At 51.9% G+C, this 16,140-nt stretch overlaps 1 protein-coding gene across 2 annotated transcripts in view; it reads left to right on the top strand.

Annotated features, from left to right (window-relative positions):
- PKNOX2 (PBX/knotted 1 homeobox 2) overlaps positions 1 to 16,140 on the top strand; it is a 428,541-nt gene that overhangs the window by 277,100 nt on the left and 135,301 nt on the right. For both annotated transcript variants that reach the window (XM_075564126.1, XM_075564127.1), the window contains one exon: positions 10,648 to 10,756. In XM_075564126.1, coding sequence (XP_075420241.1) covers positions 10,670 to 10,756 — 87 coding nt within the window. In that variant the 5' untranslated portion in view covers positions 10,648 to 10,669. The remainder of the gene's footprint in view (positions 1 to 10,647; positions 10,757 to 16,140) is intronic.

Raw genomic sequence — 16,140 nt, 5'->3', positions numbered from 1 at the left:
TTCATCCAGAATCCCAAACAAAACAGAAACCCTCTGCCATGGACTCGATTCCTGCAACCCTCTAGAGGATTTCTGAAAGTACCAATCTTTGTTGTTGTTGTTGTTGTTGTTGTTTGGCAGTGTCGAGTTCATTACAACTGATAGTGACCCCATGTCCAGCAGAATGAACCAAACACTGCCCAGTCCTGTGTCAAGTTCAGGGTTGCAGTCATTATATCAGTCCGTCTCGTTGAAGGTCTTGCCCTTTTGCGCTGTAGATTGTCATGGGAACAGACAGCCTCATCCTTTTCCTTCAGAGCGACAGATGCATTTGAGCTTCCAACCTACCAACCTTGCAGTTAGCAGTCCACCATTTCCCCAACAGTGTCAGTGTGGAGCCGGGCATCATTCGATCGCACAGCCGGCCAGCCTTCAGGACACAGGGAGCTAGGTAACGAGATCTTGAGTACAAATCCTACCAAATTCCTCTATAGCTCAAGTCCTTCAGAAACATGGGCACAAATTACTCTCCTGACTCCTGAGCTTCACTCTGTGTGTCAACGCCCTGATTGGAGGCTTTCCATTACCTCCAGTGTCCTGGCCCTAGGCCATGACATTCCTGCCACCTGAATCCTGAGACCTCTGACCTTTCCCCTCCTCCCTCAAGGCCTCTAGGTGGAGGCACAGGAACTGGTCCAGTGCTGCGAAGGAGGCGGACTCCCGGCAGCTTGCCTCTTTGCCCACCATTCTACAGGCTCCCTCCTCAAAGGCCCTTTACTTTTCCCTCGTCGGAAGTATTCTCTACCAGACAACTGACTGGGGGAATAGATCTCTGCTCCCTGCTCACATTTCCCCAGTCCTTCCAGCCCACGTGTAAGGAGCACTGGTGACGTAGTGGGCTACGCATTAAACTGCTAACCACAAGGTCCGCTGGTCAAACCTCCCAGTCAGTCCCTCCTCGGTTGAAAAATGAAACTCGAAAGGGCAAATCCTATTCTATCCTATCGAGTTGATGGCAGTGAGTTCGAGTCCATGGCTGCTCCCTCTCTCGCCGCCCCCTCATCACAGCGCGGTTTGGGGTGCCAAACGCATATGCCAAGCCACGGAACCTTAGTGGTTTGACAAAGAGACTTGGGGTGGGGTGGAGTGTGCACACACAGGCTCGTGCGCTGCACGCCTACAGTTCTTTAGATAAATCCACAGAGTCACATGAAATCAGTGACAGGTTGACACCGTTATTTCAAGATTCATCGCTCCAAGTTGCCAGCAGAGGAGACCGAGCCAACTTCTTCCCACCACCAACACTTTTTTTTACAGGCATAATTTATAGCATTGGCTGAATTTGTTTCCAAAAGATGAATAGCACACTATCAGCAACAGCTGCCTCTCAGTTTTATTTGTTTTTAAATTTGACTCCAAGTCCAATTCTCCGTGCGCATCAGAAGCTGTAAATCCTAATGCGGCTGATTACGTGATTTAGTACACAGGTTCGATTATACAATGCAATTCAAGAGGGTTCTGTATCGCCACCTACAGCTCGCTTGTGGGAAGGAGCCGGGCAACAACTCGGACTAGGCTCTCTGTTGAAGGGAATCAGTGGATCTCAGTAGGGTTGAGACAGCTGCTTCAGGGAGACAAGCTGAAGCCAGCCAGGTTACTAAAACTGCTTCGGGGCCTCTCCTGCTGCGTTCCCTGTGTTATTTCAGCCTCCTGCAAATCTGTCTAGGTGTCAGAAGCCAGGCCTGGGCAGCTGCTCAGAGCCCAGCGGATGGGTAGGGATGGAGCGGGGGCTGGTAACCTGGGTGTGTCTGGTTTGCGTTGACTAAGGAGAGTCTCAGGAGACTTCCCATACCCCAGCTCCTGAAGTGAGACATGAGGCAAAGAGGAGGGCTGGAGCCACAGTGCACCTCTTCCAGGTCCGTTCCGTTTCACAGCAGGTGTGACTGCTATGGCTTCTTGCTGTGGAGTGGGGCTGCGATCCTCATAGGGGACAGCTCCGAGCCCCTCGCAGGGAGAAAGACGGGGCTTTCTATCCCTGGGAAGAGTTACCCTCTCGGGGTCACTGTCAGGTACGTTGACTCAGTGGCAGTGTTCGGGTTGGGTTTGTCCGTGGGGACAAAGACTTCAGGAATACTCTTTGCATCAGGAAGAGACCGTGGCTTGTGCAGGATGCAGATAAGGGGCAGAGCTGGAGTTGGGTGTCCAGATGCTCTGACCCAGGGGGATTTAGAATGAAGGGCTTCATGAATCATCACAACCAGTCGCAGAGTCTGAGAGATGAGGAAACCAAGACCCAGACAGGGGACACGCCTCCCAAAGCATCGGTTTGACACAAGGGAAGGGGGAAACCAGTGAAAATCTGCTGTGATGTGTCAAGGACAGCAGAGAAGGGCTCCTAAGGGACCTTTCCGCAGCGCAGGTCCAGGACGAGGCCCCCTTTCTAGTATAACACTTTTGGATGAATTAGACTCTGGAGCCCTGCGGGTTCAAGGCTTGTCAGCGTAAACCAACCATCAAACCCATTACCACCGAGTACATCAGGACCCCTGCCACCCAGGTGTCACGGATCTGCTGCACAGGGTTCTCTGGGCTATACTCTTTCTGGAAGCAGGGTGTCAGGTGAGCACCTATCACTCACCTTTAGATTAGCAGTCAAGCGTGACCTGTCTGTACCCCCGCCCCAAGGACCTGGGGAAGAGTGGGGGATGTAGTTCTTGGGGCTAAGAGATGAAGCAGATGTGTGTGTATGCAGATAAGTGGGGAAGAGAATGGGAAAATGGGGTCTGGCTGAGCCCAGGGAAGTAGAAACACATCTCCCACCCTGTGTCCTTTGTTGACCACCCTCCCAGTCTCCACGTTGGGTCAATGGGTTGGGACAGAGAAGAGCCAACGGAAACCTATCCCTCCACCCTCTCCTACCTGCACACCGGACATAATTTAGTTCCAGTCAACCAGGGGCAAGGGGCAAGAGCAAATGCCGTCAGGCCAGCTGGCCGGAGGGGTCCCAGTTAGACTTTGTTTCACATCCTTAAGGCGCTGCGCCCCCAACCCTGGCAAGGCAGCCCAATTACTGCCCAGCAACATTAACCCCTTGGTGCCCCAGACTGTTAATGGAATGTTAATTGGCCTAATGGGTTTCATGTCAACAAGCCCTAATGAGCATGAGCTCCTGTCTAACGAGCTTGACTTCTTCCCCCCCCCCCCCCCAAGCCTGTTTGTCAACACTGTGGAGTTTGGCTTCAGACTAAAGACCTAGGTGCTGCAGGGCTGTGGAGGAGCTAGCGTTAAGGAGGCAAGAGTTCCCAGTCCCCGAAGGGGAACCTGCTTATCCCCTCCCACCTTTTCCCTGGGAACATCGACCTTCCCAGTACTGAGGTCTGTAAAGTGGCGTTTTTAGTGTACCTTAATGTTGTCAGGGACAGAAATGAGAGCTGCATAATGTTAATAATAACATATATATATTTACTAAAATAACCTTTCCACGTGAGCCTCTCCTCACTGGGGACTTTCTCTGTGGTGAATTGTTCCTCACGTAGCCCCCATTTACAGACTTTCCTGTGGTCCTTGGGGCGCCCTGGTCTCCGGGATCATGCTCTGGACATGTATAGCAACCATACAGAGCCTGTGACAAAGCCCCCCCAAAGCCTCTGTTGTGTTCCCTGGAGCTCTCTGCTCCAGCCCCAAAGGGCCAGCATTTGCAGCCCCTGCTTCCAGAGCCCTCCACACTGCAGCCGCACTCTGGGCCCATGGCGAGAGTAGTCAGAGGCCAACATTGCTCTCCAGGATGGCTCCCCTGGGTCTCAGCAAGAGCCTAGCCAGTGGGATTTCCCAAGGACGGAGAAAGTCAGAGGTTGGGAAAAGTGGTTGTGTGAGCGCAGGGTGTGAAGAACAGGAGTTGCCTGCTCCTCCTGCCACCCCTCATCCCCCCACCCCATAGTCAAGAGGTCTTAAGGCAGCCAGCCCCTCTGAGTGTCAAGTTGCCAGAGGCATCTGTGCCTGAGTGAGCAGAGAAGGGAACTTAAACCCCCATGAAAGGCCTCCTGCTCACATGCAGGAGCTCCCAGAGGGCATGAGGGCTGAGGCCTAGTGGCCTCTGGTGACCTCTGGAGGGGGATGGGGAGGCAGGAAGAGCCATCTGGGTCCTCAGAAACTTGCCCCTTTGTCCTCTGAAGAGGCTGCCCCTCCCTGCCTGCAGAAGGTCTGGGCTCAGGGCAGGGCTCAGGACTGAAGGATCTCCCTCAGTGTCCCCTGCGATTGTCTCTGAGTGCAGACCATGCTGAACGCTCCCTGTTCGCCCCGACCAGGGAGTCCTGGTGCTGTTGCAAACATTTCTAGGGAGAGTGGCTGGAAAATGCTTCTACCTTCCAATGAGCAGGGAGCAAAAGAATATAAAGAAAGAGCTCTCCTCTGTTGAGTTCAAGTTCTCCTCCTTGTGTTTCCTTTCCTTTGATAAAATACGACTTTCTCATTTATGGAATGAGGTTACCGAAGACTCACACCCTCAGTTTGGCAGAAACTTTCTAAAGCACCATTGCCTTCCCATCAGTTCTAATGCAGACCAGCCATATATTGCAGCAGAACTAAGCCTCAACTCAAGCACTCCCTCAATGCAAGCACAGCTTCTTCTATTAAACTGGCATTCCATGATGCTGAAGACAAATTGGTGCATAAGCAAATGTGGTGAAGAAAGCTGATGGTGCCCGGCTATCAAAAGGTATAGAGTCTGAGGTCTTAAAGGATTGAAGATAAACAAGCAGCCAACTAGCTCAAAAGCAACAAAGCCCACATAGAAGAAGCACACCAGCCTGTGTGATCAGGCGGTGTCGAAGGGATAAGGTGTCAGGCATCAAAGAACAAAAAATCATATCATTGTGAATGAGGGGGAGTACAGACCCAAAGCCCATCTGTAGGCAACTGGGCATCCCCTTATGGAAGGGTCACAAGGAGGAGACAAGCCAGTCAGGGTGTGATGTAGCAACAATGAAACATACAACTTTCCTCTTAAATGCTTCCTACCCCCAACTATCATGATCCTAATTCTACCTTACAAATCTGGCTAGACCAGAGAATGTACACTGGTACAGATAGGAACTGGAAACACAGGGAATCCAGGGAGGATGATCCGTTCAGGACCAGTGGTGAGAGTGGCGATGCCAAGATGGTGGAGGGAAAGTGAGGTAGAAAGGGGGAACCGATTACAAAGATCTATATATAACCTCCTCCCTGGGGGACAGACAACAGAAAAGTGGATGAAGGGAGACCTCGGACAAAATTTATCTAATAAGGGGAAGTTGAAGGGGGGAGGGAAGGGGAAAATGAGCTGATATCAAGGGCTTAAGTAGAAAGCAAATGTTTTGAGAATAATGATGGCAACAGATGTACAAATGTGCTTGACACAATGCATGGATGGATGGATGGATGGATGGATGGATGGATGGATGGATTGTGATGAGAGTTGTATGAGCCCCCATAAAATGATTTTAAAGAGAGAGAGAACTGCCCTTTTCAGGTTGCATGGCTGTAAATCTTGGCGGGAGTAGCCTCATCTCCTCCAAGACCCTAGTGGAGTCCCACTGCCAAGGTTGCAGTCAGCAGTACAGCATGTCACCCTTTACGTTCTCCAGGCTTCTAGTTGCCCCGACCTCTTTAGTCCATCCTGAGCTTCTATCCCTGGCTCCCTGCTTTGGAGACTGCTGGCACTATGGGCTTCCCCGTTTTCCCCAGCCAGCGAGCATCCCAGACGGGCATTTCCAGGAAGCCCGACACACTCCCAAAATATTCCTATTTCTTCCCCTCAGAACCCAGAAGAGAGATTCACACCTATTTTAATATTGCAGAAGTCTTAATCCTGCGAGGTCCTTTCTCTTACCTCAGGAAGTTTGCTTCCTCTCTCTCTTTACTTTTCAAGGACCTCCAACTCTGTGCATCCTTTTTGGAGCTTACTACCTTCCAAAGATGTTGCCTTGAAAATCTACTCCCCACCCCCCGCCAAAAAAAAAGAATATCTACTCCCCTCGGGAGATATACCCGACCACGGTTCCCTTCTGAGTGCTCGGCAAAGTAGATTATACATCTCTAGTGCCTGATGTGCGGGGTGGACTACAGAATGCCAGGAGCCAATGAAAATTATCCTGCGGTCTGAAGCTTTTAGCACAGAACAAATTGTCGTTCTGCACACTCTCGTGGGATTTCATCTCCTTTCCTGCTTTACTCTCACCTCCTCTGTTAAGAGACAGGCTTGGCCTCCCACCCACGGCAGCACAGTTCTTTGCGCATAAGTGCTCCATGAGGAACATCTGCTAAATAAATACACATATGTCCATGGCTCTCCCATGTGCATTTAAGGTCACGCGTCCTGGTACTCCCAGGAGGATCATCCCTGCAACCGTCTTTAAAATGAACGACGAGAACAGTGCGTACACGCAGACACGCCACTCACATAGGCCCCTGGATGAGAACAGTGCGCACACGCAGACACGCCACTCACATAGGCCCCTGGATGAGAACAGTGCGCACACGCAGACACGCCACTCACATAGGCCCCTGGATGAGAACAGTGCGCACACGCAGACACGCCACTCACATAGGCCCCTGGATGAGAACAGTGCGCACACGCAGACACGCCACTCACACGGGCCCCTGGATGAGAACAGTGCGCACACGCAGACACGCCACTCACACGGGCCCCTGGATGAGAACAGTGCGCACACGCAGACACGCCACTCACACGGGCCCCTGGATGAGAACAGTGCGCACACGCAGACACGCCACTCACACGGGCCCCTGGATGAGAACAGTGCGCACACGCAGACACGCCACTCACACGGGCCCCTGGATGAGAACAGTGCGTACACGCAGACACGCCACTCACATGGGCCCCTGGATGAGAACAGTGCGCACACGCATCCACGCCACTCACACAGGCCCCTGGATGAGAACAGTGCGCACACGCATCCACGCCACTCACATAGGCCCCTGGATGAGAACAGTGCGCACACGCAGACACGCCACTCACATAGGCCCCTGGATGAGAACAGTGCGCACACGCATCCACGCCACTCACACGGGCCCCTGAATGAGAACAGTGCGTACACGCAGACACGCCACTCACATAGGCCCCTGGATGAGAACAGTGCGCACACGCAGACACGCCACTCACATAGGCCCCTGGATGAGAACAGTGCGCACACGCAGACACGCCACTCACATAGGCCCCTGGATGAGAACAGTGCGCACACGCATCCACGCCACTCACACGGGCCCCTGGATGAGAACAGTGCGCACACGCAGACACGCCACTCACATAGGCCCCTGGATGAGAACAGTGCGTACACGCAGACACGCCACTCACACGGGCCCCTGGATGAGAACAGTGCGCACACGCAGACACGCCACTCACATAGGCCCCTGGATGAGAACAGTGCGCACACGCAGACACGCCACTCACACCGGCCCCTGGATGAGAACAGTGCGCACACGCAGACACGCCACTCACACGGGCCCCTGGATGAGAACAGTGCGTACACGCAGACACGCCACTCACACGGGCCCCTGGATGAGAACAGTGCGCACACGCAGACACGCCACTCACACGGGCCCCTGGATGAGAACAGTGCGCACACGCAGACACGCCACTCACATAGGCCCCTGGATGAGAACAGTGCGCACACGCAGACACGCCACTCACATAGGCCCCTGGATGAGAACAGTGCGCACACGCAGACACGCCACTCACATAGGCCCCTGGATGAGAACAGTGCGCACACGCAGACACGCCACTCACATAGGCCCCTGGATGAGAACAGTGCGCACACGCATCCACGCCACTCACATAGGCCCCTGGATGAGAACAGTGCGCACACGCATCCACGCCACTCACATGGGCCCCTGGATGAGAACAGTGCGCACACGCATCCACGCCACTCACACGGGCCCCTGGATGAGAACAGTGCGCACACGCAGACACGCCACTCACATAGGCCCCTGGATGAGAACAGTGCGCACACGCAGACACGCCACTCACATGGGCCCCTGGATGAGAACAGTGCGTACACGCAGACACGCCACTCACATAGGCCCCTGGATGAGAACAGTGCGCACACGCATCCACGCCACTCACACGGGCCCCTGGAGATCCACCCTTTGCTAAGTGACAGCCCTAAAGCACCCTCAAATGCCTGCACCACTCAGAACAGTTCAGAAGACACTGGGGATGGTGACAGAGGTGGTGGTGGTGGAGGGGTTAGGGGTGGGGGTAGGGGTAGGGGTGGGAGTGATGGTGTTAGGGTGGTGGTAGAGGTGGTGGGGTGGGGGTGGGGTGGGAGTGGGGGTAGGGTGGGAATGATGGTTGTGGGGTGGTGATAGAGGTGGTGGGGATGGGGGTGGGGGTAGAGGTGGGGGTTGAGGTGGGAGTGATGGTGTTAGGGTGGTGATAGAGGTGGTTGGGGTTGGCGATGGTGGTAGTGGAGGTAGGGGTAGAGGTGGGGGTTGAGGTGGGAGTGATGGTGTTAGGGTGGTGATAGAGGTGGTGGTGGTGGTAGAGGAGAGGGGGTAGGGTGGAGGAGTGGTGGTAGGGGTGATGGTGGTGGTGATAGAGGTGGTGGAGGTGGGGGTGATGGTGTTGGTGGTGGTAGAGGTGGTGGTAGCAGAGGTGGTGGGGCTGGGGGTGATGAGGTGGTGATAGAGGTGGTGAAGGTGGTAGGGGTGGGGGAGGTAGAGGTGGTAATGATCAGGCTGCAAGAGGATGGGGTATCAGACTACAAGGAAACTCTCTGGGCTGTTCTGCCCTGCCCTGTATTCCCACAGGGAGATGGAGTATTGGGCTCACCCCCTTGCTTCCACACAGGTTAGATGAGCTGAATGGCAGAATGTCCACCCACACAGTTCCTTGGGTGTTTCCATGCACCACAGATGGGCAGGTCTACATCAGGCAACAAGCCTGGGGTTTCCAGCTGTAAATATTTCAGGGCATCTACTGTAGCAAACAGCTCTCTGGGCATCCTGTTTCCTTGGGTGGCACTGCCAGGCTGTCTCCACTTACAGCCCACGCGCTGGCTCAAGAAACCTTCAGGTCCCGTGAGGACAGCTCCCTTACTGCTGATGGAGGGAGGAGACGGTGGGGGGCTGGTACAAGGGAGCAGATGGGATGTGGACTCCACAAGCCGCCTCGCCTACCACCTCTCCTGGCTTCCGACTCCACCTTGTACAGCAGGAGGCATTGGACTATTCGGCTCTGATGTCTCTTCGAGCCCTAGATGATGGTGACAAAAATTAACCAGAAGAGCCCTGGGAGCACAATGGTGAAGCTCTTGGCCGTTACCTGTTCCTATAGGAAAACACCTGGTGATCTGCTTACATAGACCACTATCCCGTTTCCTTCTTTCTTGCCTTGACAAACCTGCCTCTACTAAGAGAGATGGCTTGACTTCACCTTGTCTAGCCTCCCACCCCCCGGCACAGTTCTATGCACATAGGTGCTATGTGATGAACGTTTGCTAAATTAATACATACGATTTCCCTGCTTTGCCGTGTACATTTCAGGTCAGCCGTGTCCTTGTTCTCCAGAGAGGATCAATCCCTGCATTCTTTAAACGAGCTAAGAGAACAGTGCGCACACGCATAGACACCCCTCATACAGGCCCTAGGAGATCTGCCCCTTTGTACATGACAGCTCCAGAGTGCCCTCCGACTCCTGCATAGCTCAGATGTGTGGACTTCTCCAAAGACTCTTGGGCGTGGGGGTGGACATCAGCCTGATAGGAAGCACTATGGTGTTGTTCTCCCCTGTCATTGAGGGTCACTGTGATTCAGAATCGACTCACCCACACGCAATAGCAGCAATATACAGTAAGTAACCAAGGCTAAGGAACCCCAAGCCTACAACATTGACTTGATTTCAACTCCTCCACCCTCTAGAGGGTTTCTGAGAATGTAAAGCTTTAGTGAAGCAAACAGCCTCATATTTCTCCCTTGGAGCAGCTGGTGGGTTTGAAGTACCACCATGTAGTTAGGAGCCCAGTGCTTAACCCACAGGCCTGCAAGGCTAAAGAAAATTTCAAGAAACATGCAGATCCCACCCCTGACATGCTCAGTCACAACACACCTAGGAAAAAAGCCTGAGAGCTGACTAGAGGTCAGTCCCTGGCCTGCCCGTTGACCTTCTCAAAGACCTCCACCTGCTCCTGTCTGAAGGGGACAACACCCACGGCCCTTCTCACCACTAGAGGGTGTGGTGAGCACATTCAAGAGGTGCTATGTCCTGGGGCCAGCGGATGGGAATTGGTCAATTGGAGAACTTCAAGGTGAGGCCTTCCAGCCCCGTGTAAGTGCTTATGGCAGCTCCGGAAAGCCTGGGGAAGGATAGGGCAAGAACCATGCCCGCCCACACCAGCCCAGAGGTCATGCTGAGTAAGACATCAGGGAGATTGTACAGGCTGTTTTACATAAGACTTGATGTTTGTCCTTTTTCTCATCAAAAACAGCACAGCAAGCCAGCCAGCCAGCTCCTCTCCCGTTAGCTTCATTAGTTCCCCTGAAGGGTTCTCAACCCTCTCTGTATTCTAGTCAGTTCCGGTGTCACAGGCTGCAAAACTACGGAGCTGTCTGGTCCCCACGGATCCCCTGTGCTCGCTGGTATTAATGCTGTGGCCCCCTTTCTCCTACCCACAGATCCTCCATGTGAATCAATCCCATGATGCAACATGCCTCCCCAGCCCCAGCTCTGACAATGATGGCCACGCAGAATGTCCCTCCTCCACCCTACCAGGACAGCCCACAGGTGAGTGTGTGAAGGGTGCTGCCTTGCCGTTCTGAGGAGGAATAGGAAACCAGGTGAAGGGAGTATGGGATCTTTTAGAATCCCAACTCCAGGATGGACTTCCTGCAAGGTGGAGATTGTTACTGGAGCAAATTCCAACGGAAGGTTCCGCACCCCCCACCCAATAAGATTAACAAAACAGGGAGTCAAGCTTCCCACAAAAGCAAAAAGGGCTTATTAAACGAAGCGTGCCTTGCAATGGAGAGGTGTGGAAAGGGTTAGTGGCCCGAGAAACATCTTGCCAGGGAAACGTCGCTGGACCTAAGGCGCAGACCGCGTCTCATCAAACTAGGGAAAGGAGAAGTTTTTAAGGAAAATTAGACCCTGATTACGTAGTGGGTTGCAAGTTTGGTTGCTAACTGTAAGATCAGTGGTTCAAAACCACTAACAGCTCCACAGGAGAACCACGAGACTTTCCACTCCTGTGAAGATTTCCAGCTTCAGAACCGCCCAGAGGCAGTTCTACCCTGTCCTATAGGACCACCACGAGTCAGAGTATTCTCGATGGCAGTGAGATTTTTGTTTTTGTTTTTCAAGCAGTTCTACTCTGCCCTATAGGTTGCTCTGAGTCAGATTCAATTTGATGGCAGTGAATTTGGTTTGGTTTGGGGGTGAAAAGGACTTTATGGAAGGAGATAGGGAAGTCTGGGAATTGGGTTATGGTAAACGAGGACACAGGCAGCAGGTGAGACTGGGACTGTGGCAAAGGCTTCTGTGTGAGGTGTCACCACTTACGATGGAATGGTGTGCACGCGCCGGGCACCTGGTTCCTCAAGTTTGAGTCCTCAGCCAGATGTTCTTTGCTCTTATGTCTAACTCAGGGTCCTAGGGTCTAGTCTACTCCTGCTCCTGTGTTCAGTCTGAGCTGGCCAAATGTTGAATGCTGCAGTTCAAGGAATGGAACTAAACACACTAGTCATACAGGCAAAAAATACATGACTTTCTTCTCCGTGGGGGAGAAGAAGATGGGAAATGACATGACTATTGTAATATGCCATTAGCTAACATGCTAACTGGATATGAGGTGTGATTGAGCCCATATGTGTTACCTTGGTAAAATTCCTCAAAGTCATCTGAACTTGAAATATGGGGGTAAAAAAATCCAGCCCCTTTCCTGATCTGCCTTAATACATTCCAGAAATAGTTGAGCAGGACAAGCTCTCCCTGCAGGTAGCTATTGCCTCAGCTTTTTGAGCCACCGCCTTGTGAGGGCTAAGAAGGCCCCCAGACATGGCCTTTTAAAGAGTCCGAACATGACTCTTTGATGGTTGGCATTGCACCAGGTGCAGCTCCTAGTTTGGTAACTCTGACACTGGTATCTTGGATCTGAAGGTGAAGACCCCAGGTTTGGGGACCTACAGCTGTTGCCTAAAGCACATAGTCAAAGTCCTATCCTCCACCTGACCCTGCTTTAAATCAGGCAATTGGAGCCAAATCCATTTGTACAAGTTAGAAATAGTTTGCTTTTGAGTTTTATGGGGAACTATCTGCTTAGTTCCAGACCCTGTTAGTCTCTGGCCATGAGAGTCGTTTTGTCTAGTCTTTCTCTGTCTACTGGAAGAATATTCCTTCAGGATTCTAGGTTTAGTTTTCTACCCAGAAAACAAGCCAGTACTAGCTCTTAGAGGAACTCCGGTGGTGTCGTGCTTTCCTTGTTGGTCTGCTAATCACAGGGTCAGCTTTTCGAAACCACCAACTGCTGCACGGGAGAAGGATGAGGCTGTCTACGCCCATGAAAAGTTACAATTTCAGAAACCCAGTAGCTAGATGGTAGTGGGGGCTCTCTAAGACCTTCAACCTCTTCCCCGTGGCCTCAGTTTTCATCCCTCAACTCAATCATGGCAGTCCCCCACGTTCTTTTGTTTGTAACTCCTACAGAAGACCCAGTTACTACACAGAGGCAGTCTCCTCCCTGCTCTCCTCCATCACCTCTCCCTACATGGAAGCTTGACCCAGCGTTCGTAGATGAGGCTCCTGTGATCCCTAGGACGAATCACTCTTAGTCTTTGCTTCGCCATATGCACTTCCTATCCAAACTTGGCTCTTTTGAAACTCAGGGCCTGTGCTTTCGAAGAAGACCCCATTCTCTGACCTTTAATTTCACACGTTACTTTTTCTCTACACTAGCTTCCCATGTCAGTATTAACTCAACAATTACTTATAATGAGAAATGCACCCAGCCAGAACATTCATTCATTCCCATATGACAAATGTGTAATGCATGCCTACTATGTGCCAGTGGGAGGTCATTTTCAGTGTCTCACCAGCTGCCTTCTTTGCCCTCCCCCTATTGTCCCCCATTCATTAGCATTTCAAACAGCCTTAATCTCGGGGAAGATATGTGCCTAGAGAGAAGAATAGACAAGATGCAGACACAGGGTAGGGCTTTGCTTCACATTTGGTCCTCTAACTCACTGACAGTCCATTGCTGACTCATAGCAACCTTGTGGGACAGGGTGGAACTTTCCCCTGAGTTTCCAAGACTGTAGCTGTTTCCTGGAGTAGAAAGCCCCGCCTTTCCCCAGAGGAGCTCCTGGTGGTTTCAAACTGCTGACGTTGTGGATCTCAGCCCTCCAGATAACCACTATGCCATCAGGGCTTCCTGTGAGCTCATAGGAGTTGCTTTATAGGCAGCAGCTGCTTTCTACATTCTTCTTATTCCTCCCTGACCCAACCCCAGAAGTTCCTAGGTGGGTTCACTTGGTCACCTTGTACTGTCTGAGAGGGGCCACTTTGGACTACTCTGTCTCTGAGAGTGCAAGACTCGCTGCCACGGAGTCCATTCTGACTACGGACAGAATAGAACTGCCCTGTGGCTATCCGGGGCCGTGCGTCTTTACAGGAGCCCGAACGCCTCATCTTTCTCCAGGGAGTGGGTTAAATTGCTGCCCTTGTGGCTGGCAGCCCAAGGAGGAAACCACTACATCACCAGAGCTTCTTGGAAAAGTACAGAAGTCGTGGTAACTCATGACCTTTGCACCCATGCCCTCCTCTCCATCCCTGTCCCACATAGCTGCTCGTTAAGTACAACACGTTCCCACTTGTGTCCGGCAGCCTCTCTGTCCCTGATGTGGCTCTCTGTGGTGACCGCAGAGCTGCGCTACGCATGCCCATCTTGTGCTGCATCAAACCCCTGGGCACCATCCCTTTGTCCGGGTATTCAGATTCCAGAGGCACGAAGGAGCTGGGAAACACTGACAGAGGAACCCGGGGAGGAGACTGGGGGCTTGGAAGTCTATCTTTCCTCAAGAGCAGACATATCCGGCTTCTGCTCAGCCAGGGCTGAGGGCCCCTGCATATTGATTAAGAATCAGGAACTTTGACTCTACTTGTTTGCAACTGGATGCAGATATCCAAGCTTCATAGAAGGCCTTTTCCCCTGAAATGCAGGTATTTTACCCTGGAGCAGCATAGCCAACTTAATCCAAACTAGCAGGAGAAATACAACTTTTTAATTAGAAGATGAAGAGCAGTGAGGAGACCCACAGCAGTAAAGTCTATCTTTGTGGTTCTTGTTCAAAAGCAGAATACATAAAGAATATATTCCCTTTCCTTTGGAATGCCCCAAAGGGGGAATCATGCATCAAGGTTTCCCCATTTACTCAAGTTTCAGAGTAACCTTGGGGAACACCTGCTGATCGTATGCAGGCAAATGGAGCAATGAGTTTCTTTAAGTCATAGACTAGTCTTGGGATGTGCTTGTTGACTATTCTCAACCTTCCTAATGCTGCGACCCTTTAATACAGTTCCTCATGTTGTGGTGACGCCCCGCCCCCCAACCATAAAATTATTTTCATTGCTACTTCTTAACTGTAATTTTGCTACTGTTATGAATCGGGTGACCCCTGTGAAAGGGTCAATCCACCCCCAAAGGGCTTGTGCCCCACAGGTTGAGAACCGCTGACCGAGGTAGTAGAACCCCGCTTTGAATCACTAACTCGTAAATAAGAGCACACTCTCAGGTTTATCTGGCCCCTCCAGGTGACGTCTACACCCAACTGATTTGCCTTTGAGCAATTTCTAGGAACTCCATCCAGGTTGCGGGGCTAGCTGCATTTAGTAGGGGGATATTTGCCCCCCTGACTACGTTAAGTAAAATAACTTACATTATAGTATGAGGAACAGAGGTGAGGGGTGGGGCGGGTAGGAGGGTGGAGATTCCCTGTACTGAGCAGGTGGTCGACACCAAGGCCTGCATCCCATGCTTTGGCTCAGGAATAGATGAGGTTAGAGCACGAGGTCAGAAATGGGCACAGGTGGTAGCTGCTGTTGCCTTCACTCCCTTTAGCCCACCCCTGACTGGCCGGCCCAGCAGCTGGGGAAGTTGGGGTGGGGGGTTAGGAATAGAGCTACAGCAGCGACTTGCACTGCCCATGAATATTAACTAGCTGGGTCTATATAGGCGAGTGGAGGAGCTAATGTAATGTTCAATGTGCAGTTAGAGGAACAAGTTCCAGCTGCTAAGAAGGTGCTAGAACCTGAGCTATACCGGAAGGTGCTCAGTGCCATGCGATACTCTTCAGATCACCTCCAGCTGCTCATGGGGGGAACGCGGGTTCGTTTGCCCTCTCAAGGACATCAAAGCAGAATGGCATTCAGACATCTTGCCAAGGCATTCCACTCTGAGGACCCATCAGGGCCAAAAGAGGAGCTGATACCAAGGTCTCAATAGAAAGTAAATGTGGAGCAAATAATGATGGCAACATAAGTACAAAGATGCTTGACACAATTGATGTATGGATTGTTCTAAGAACTGTAAGAGCCCCCAATAAAATGTTCTTTTAATTAAAAAGAGAGAAAATATTCATGTTTACAGCGAAGGCCTATTTGTTCCAGAGAAGGCACACAGATTTAGGCCAGAGGTCTACAAGTGAGACGTCTGACTAGAAGCGCCAAGGCCTCCAGTGAAGGGACAGGCCAATGTCTTGGTGTCATTGTGGCCCTGGCTAGGTTGCTAGGCTATAATTTCATTACCATTGGCTTTCCTTGAGCGGAACTGGTCATGAAGAAACTGCAGACAAAAAGGCGATAGGGCAGATATGAAATGTTTGTGACGGAGGAGATGCTGGCTGGGTTCACTAGAACAGAGGCTTCTAAGCTGCTAGGTAGGGGGCGCCACAGAGAGTTGGAGTTCTAAGACAGTGGGCCACCTTTGGGAAATCCTTCTGCAGCCTTTCTGGGAAGCGCTCTCAGAGAAAGGACTCTTCCCCGTGTGCCGAGTCACTTGAGTTTTGTTGTGAGACCGTCTCCTGTTGCTCCTTTCATTTGTTCTTTCAAAAAGCTGATCCCAGCTTCTCAGGGGGGCGATCTGCTTCACTTTCGTCATCATTTTCACTACCCCAGAG

This window comes from Tenrec ecaudatus, chromosome 12 (assembly GCF_050624435.1).
Source record: "Tenrec ecaudatus isolate mTenEca1 chromosome 12, mTenEca1.hap1, whole genome shotgun sequence".
NCBI classification, from domain to species: Eukaryota; Metazoa; Chordata; class Mammalia; order Afrosoricida; family Tenrecidae; genus Tenrec; species Tenrec ecaudatus.
Note: the sequence above shows the minus strand (reverse complement) of the source record. Positions and strands in the feature narration are given on the sequence as shown.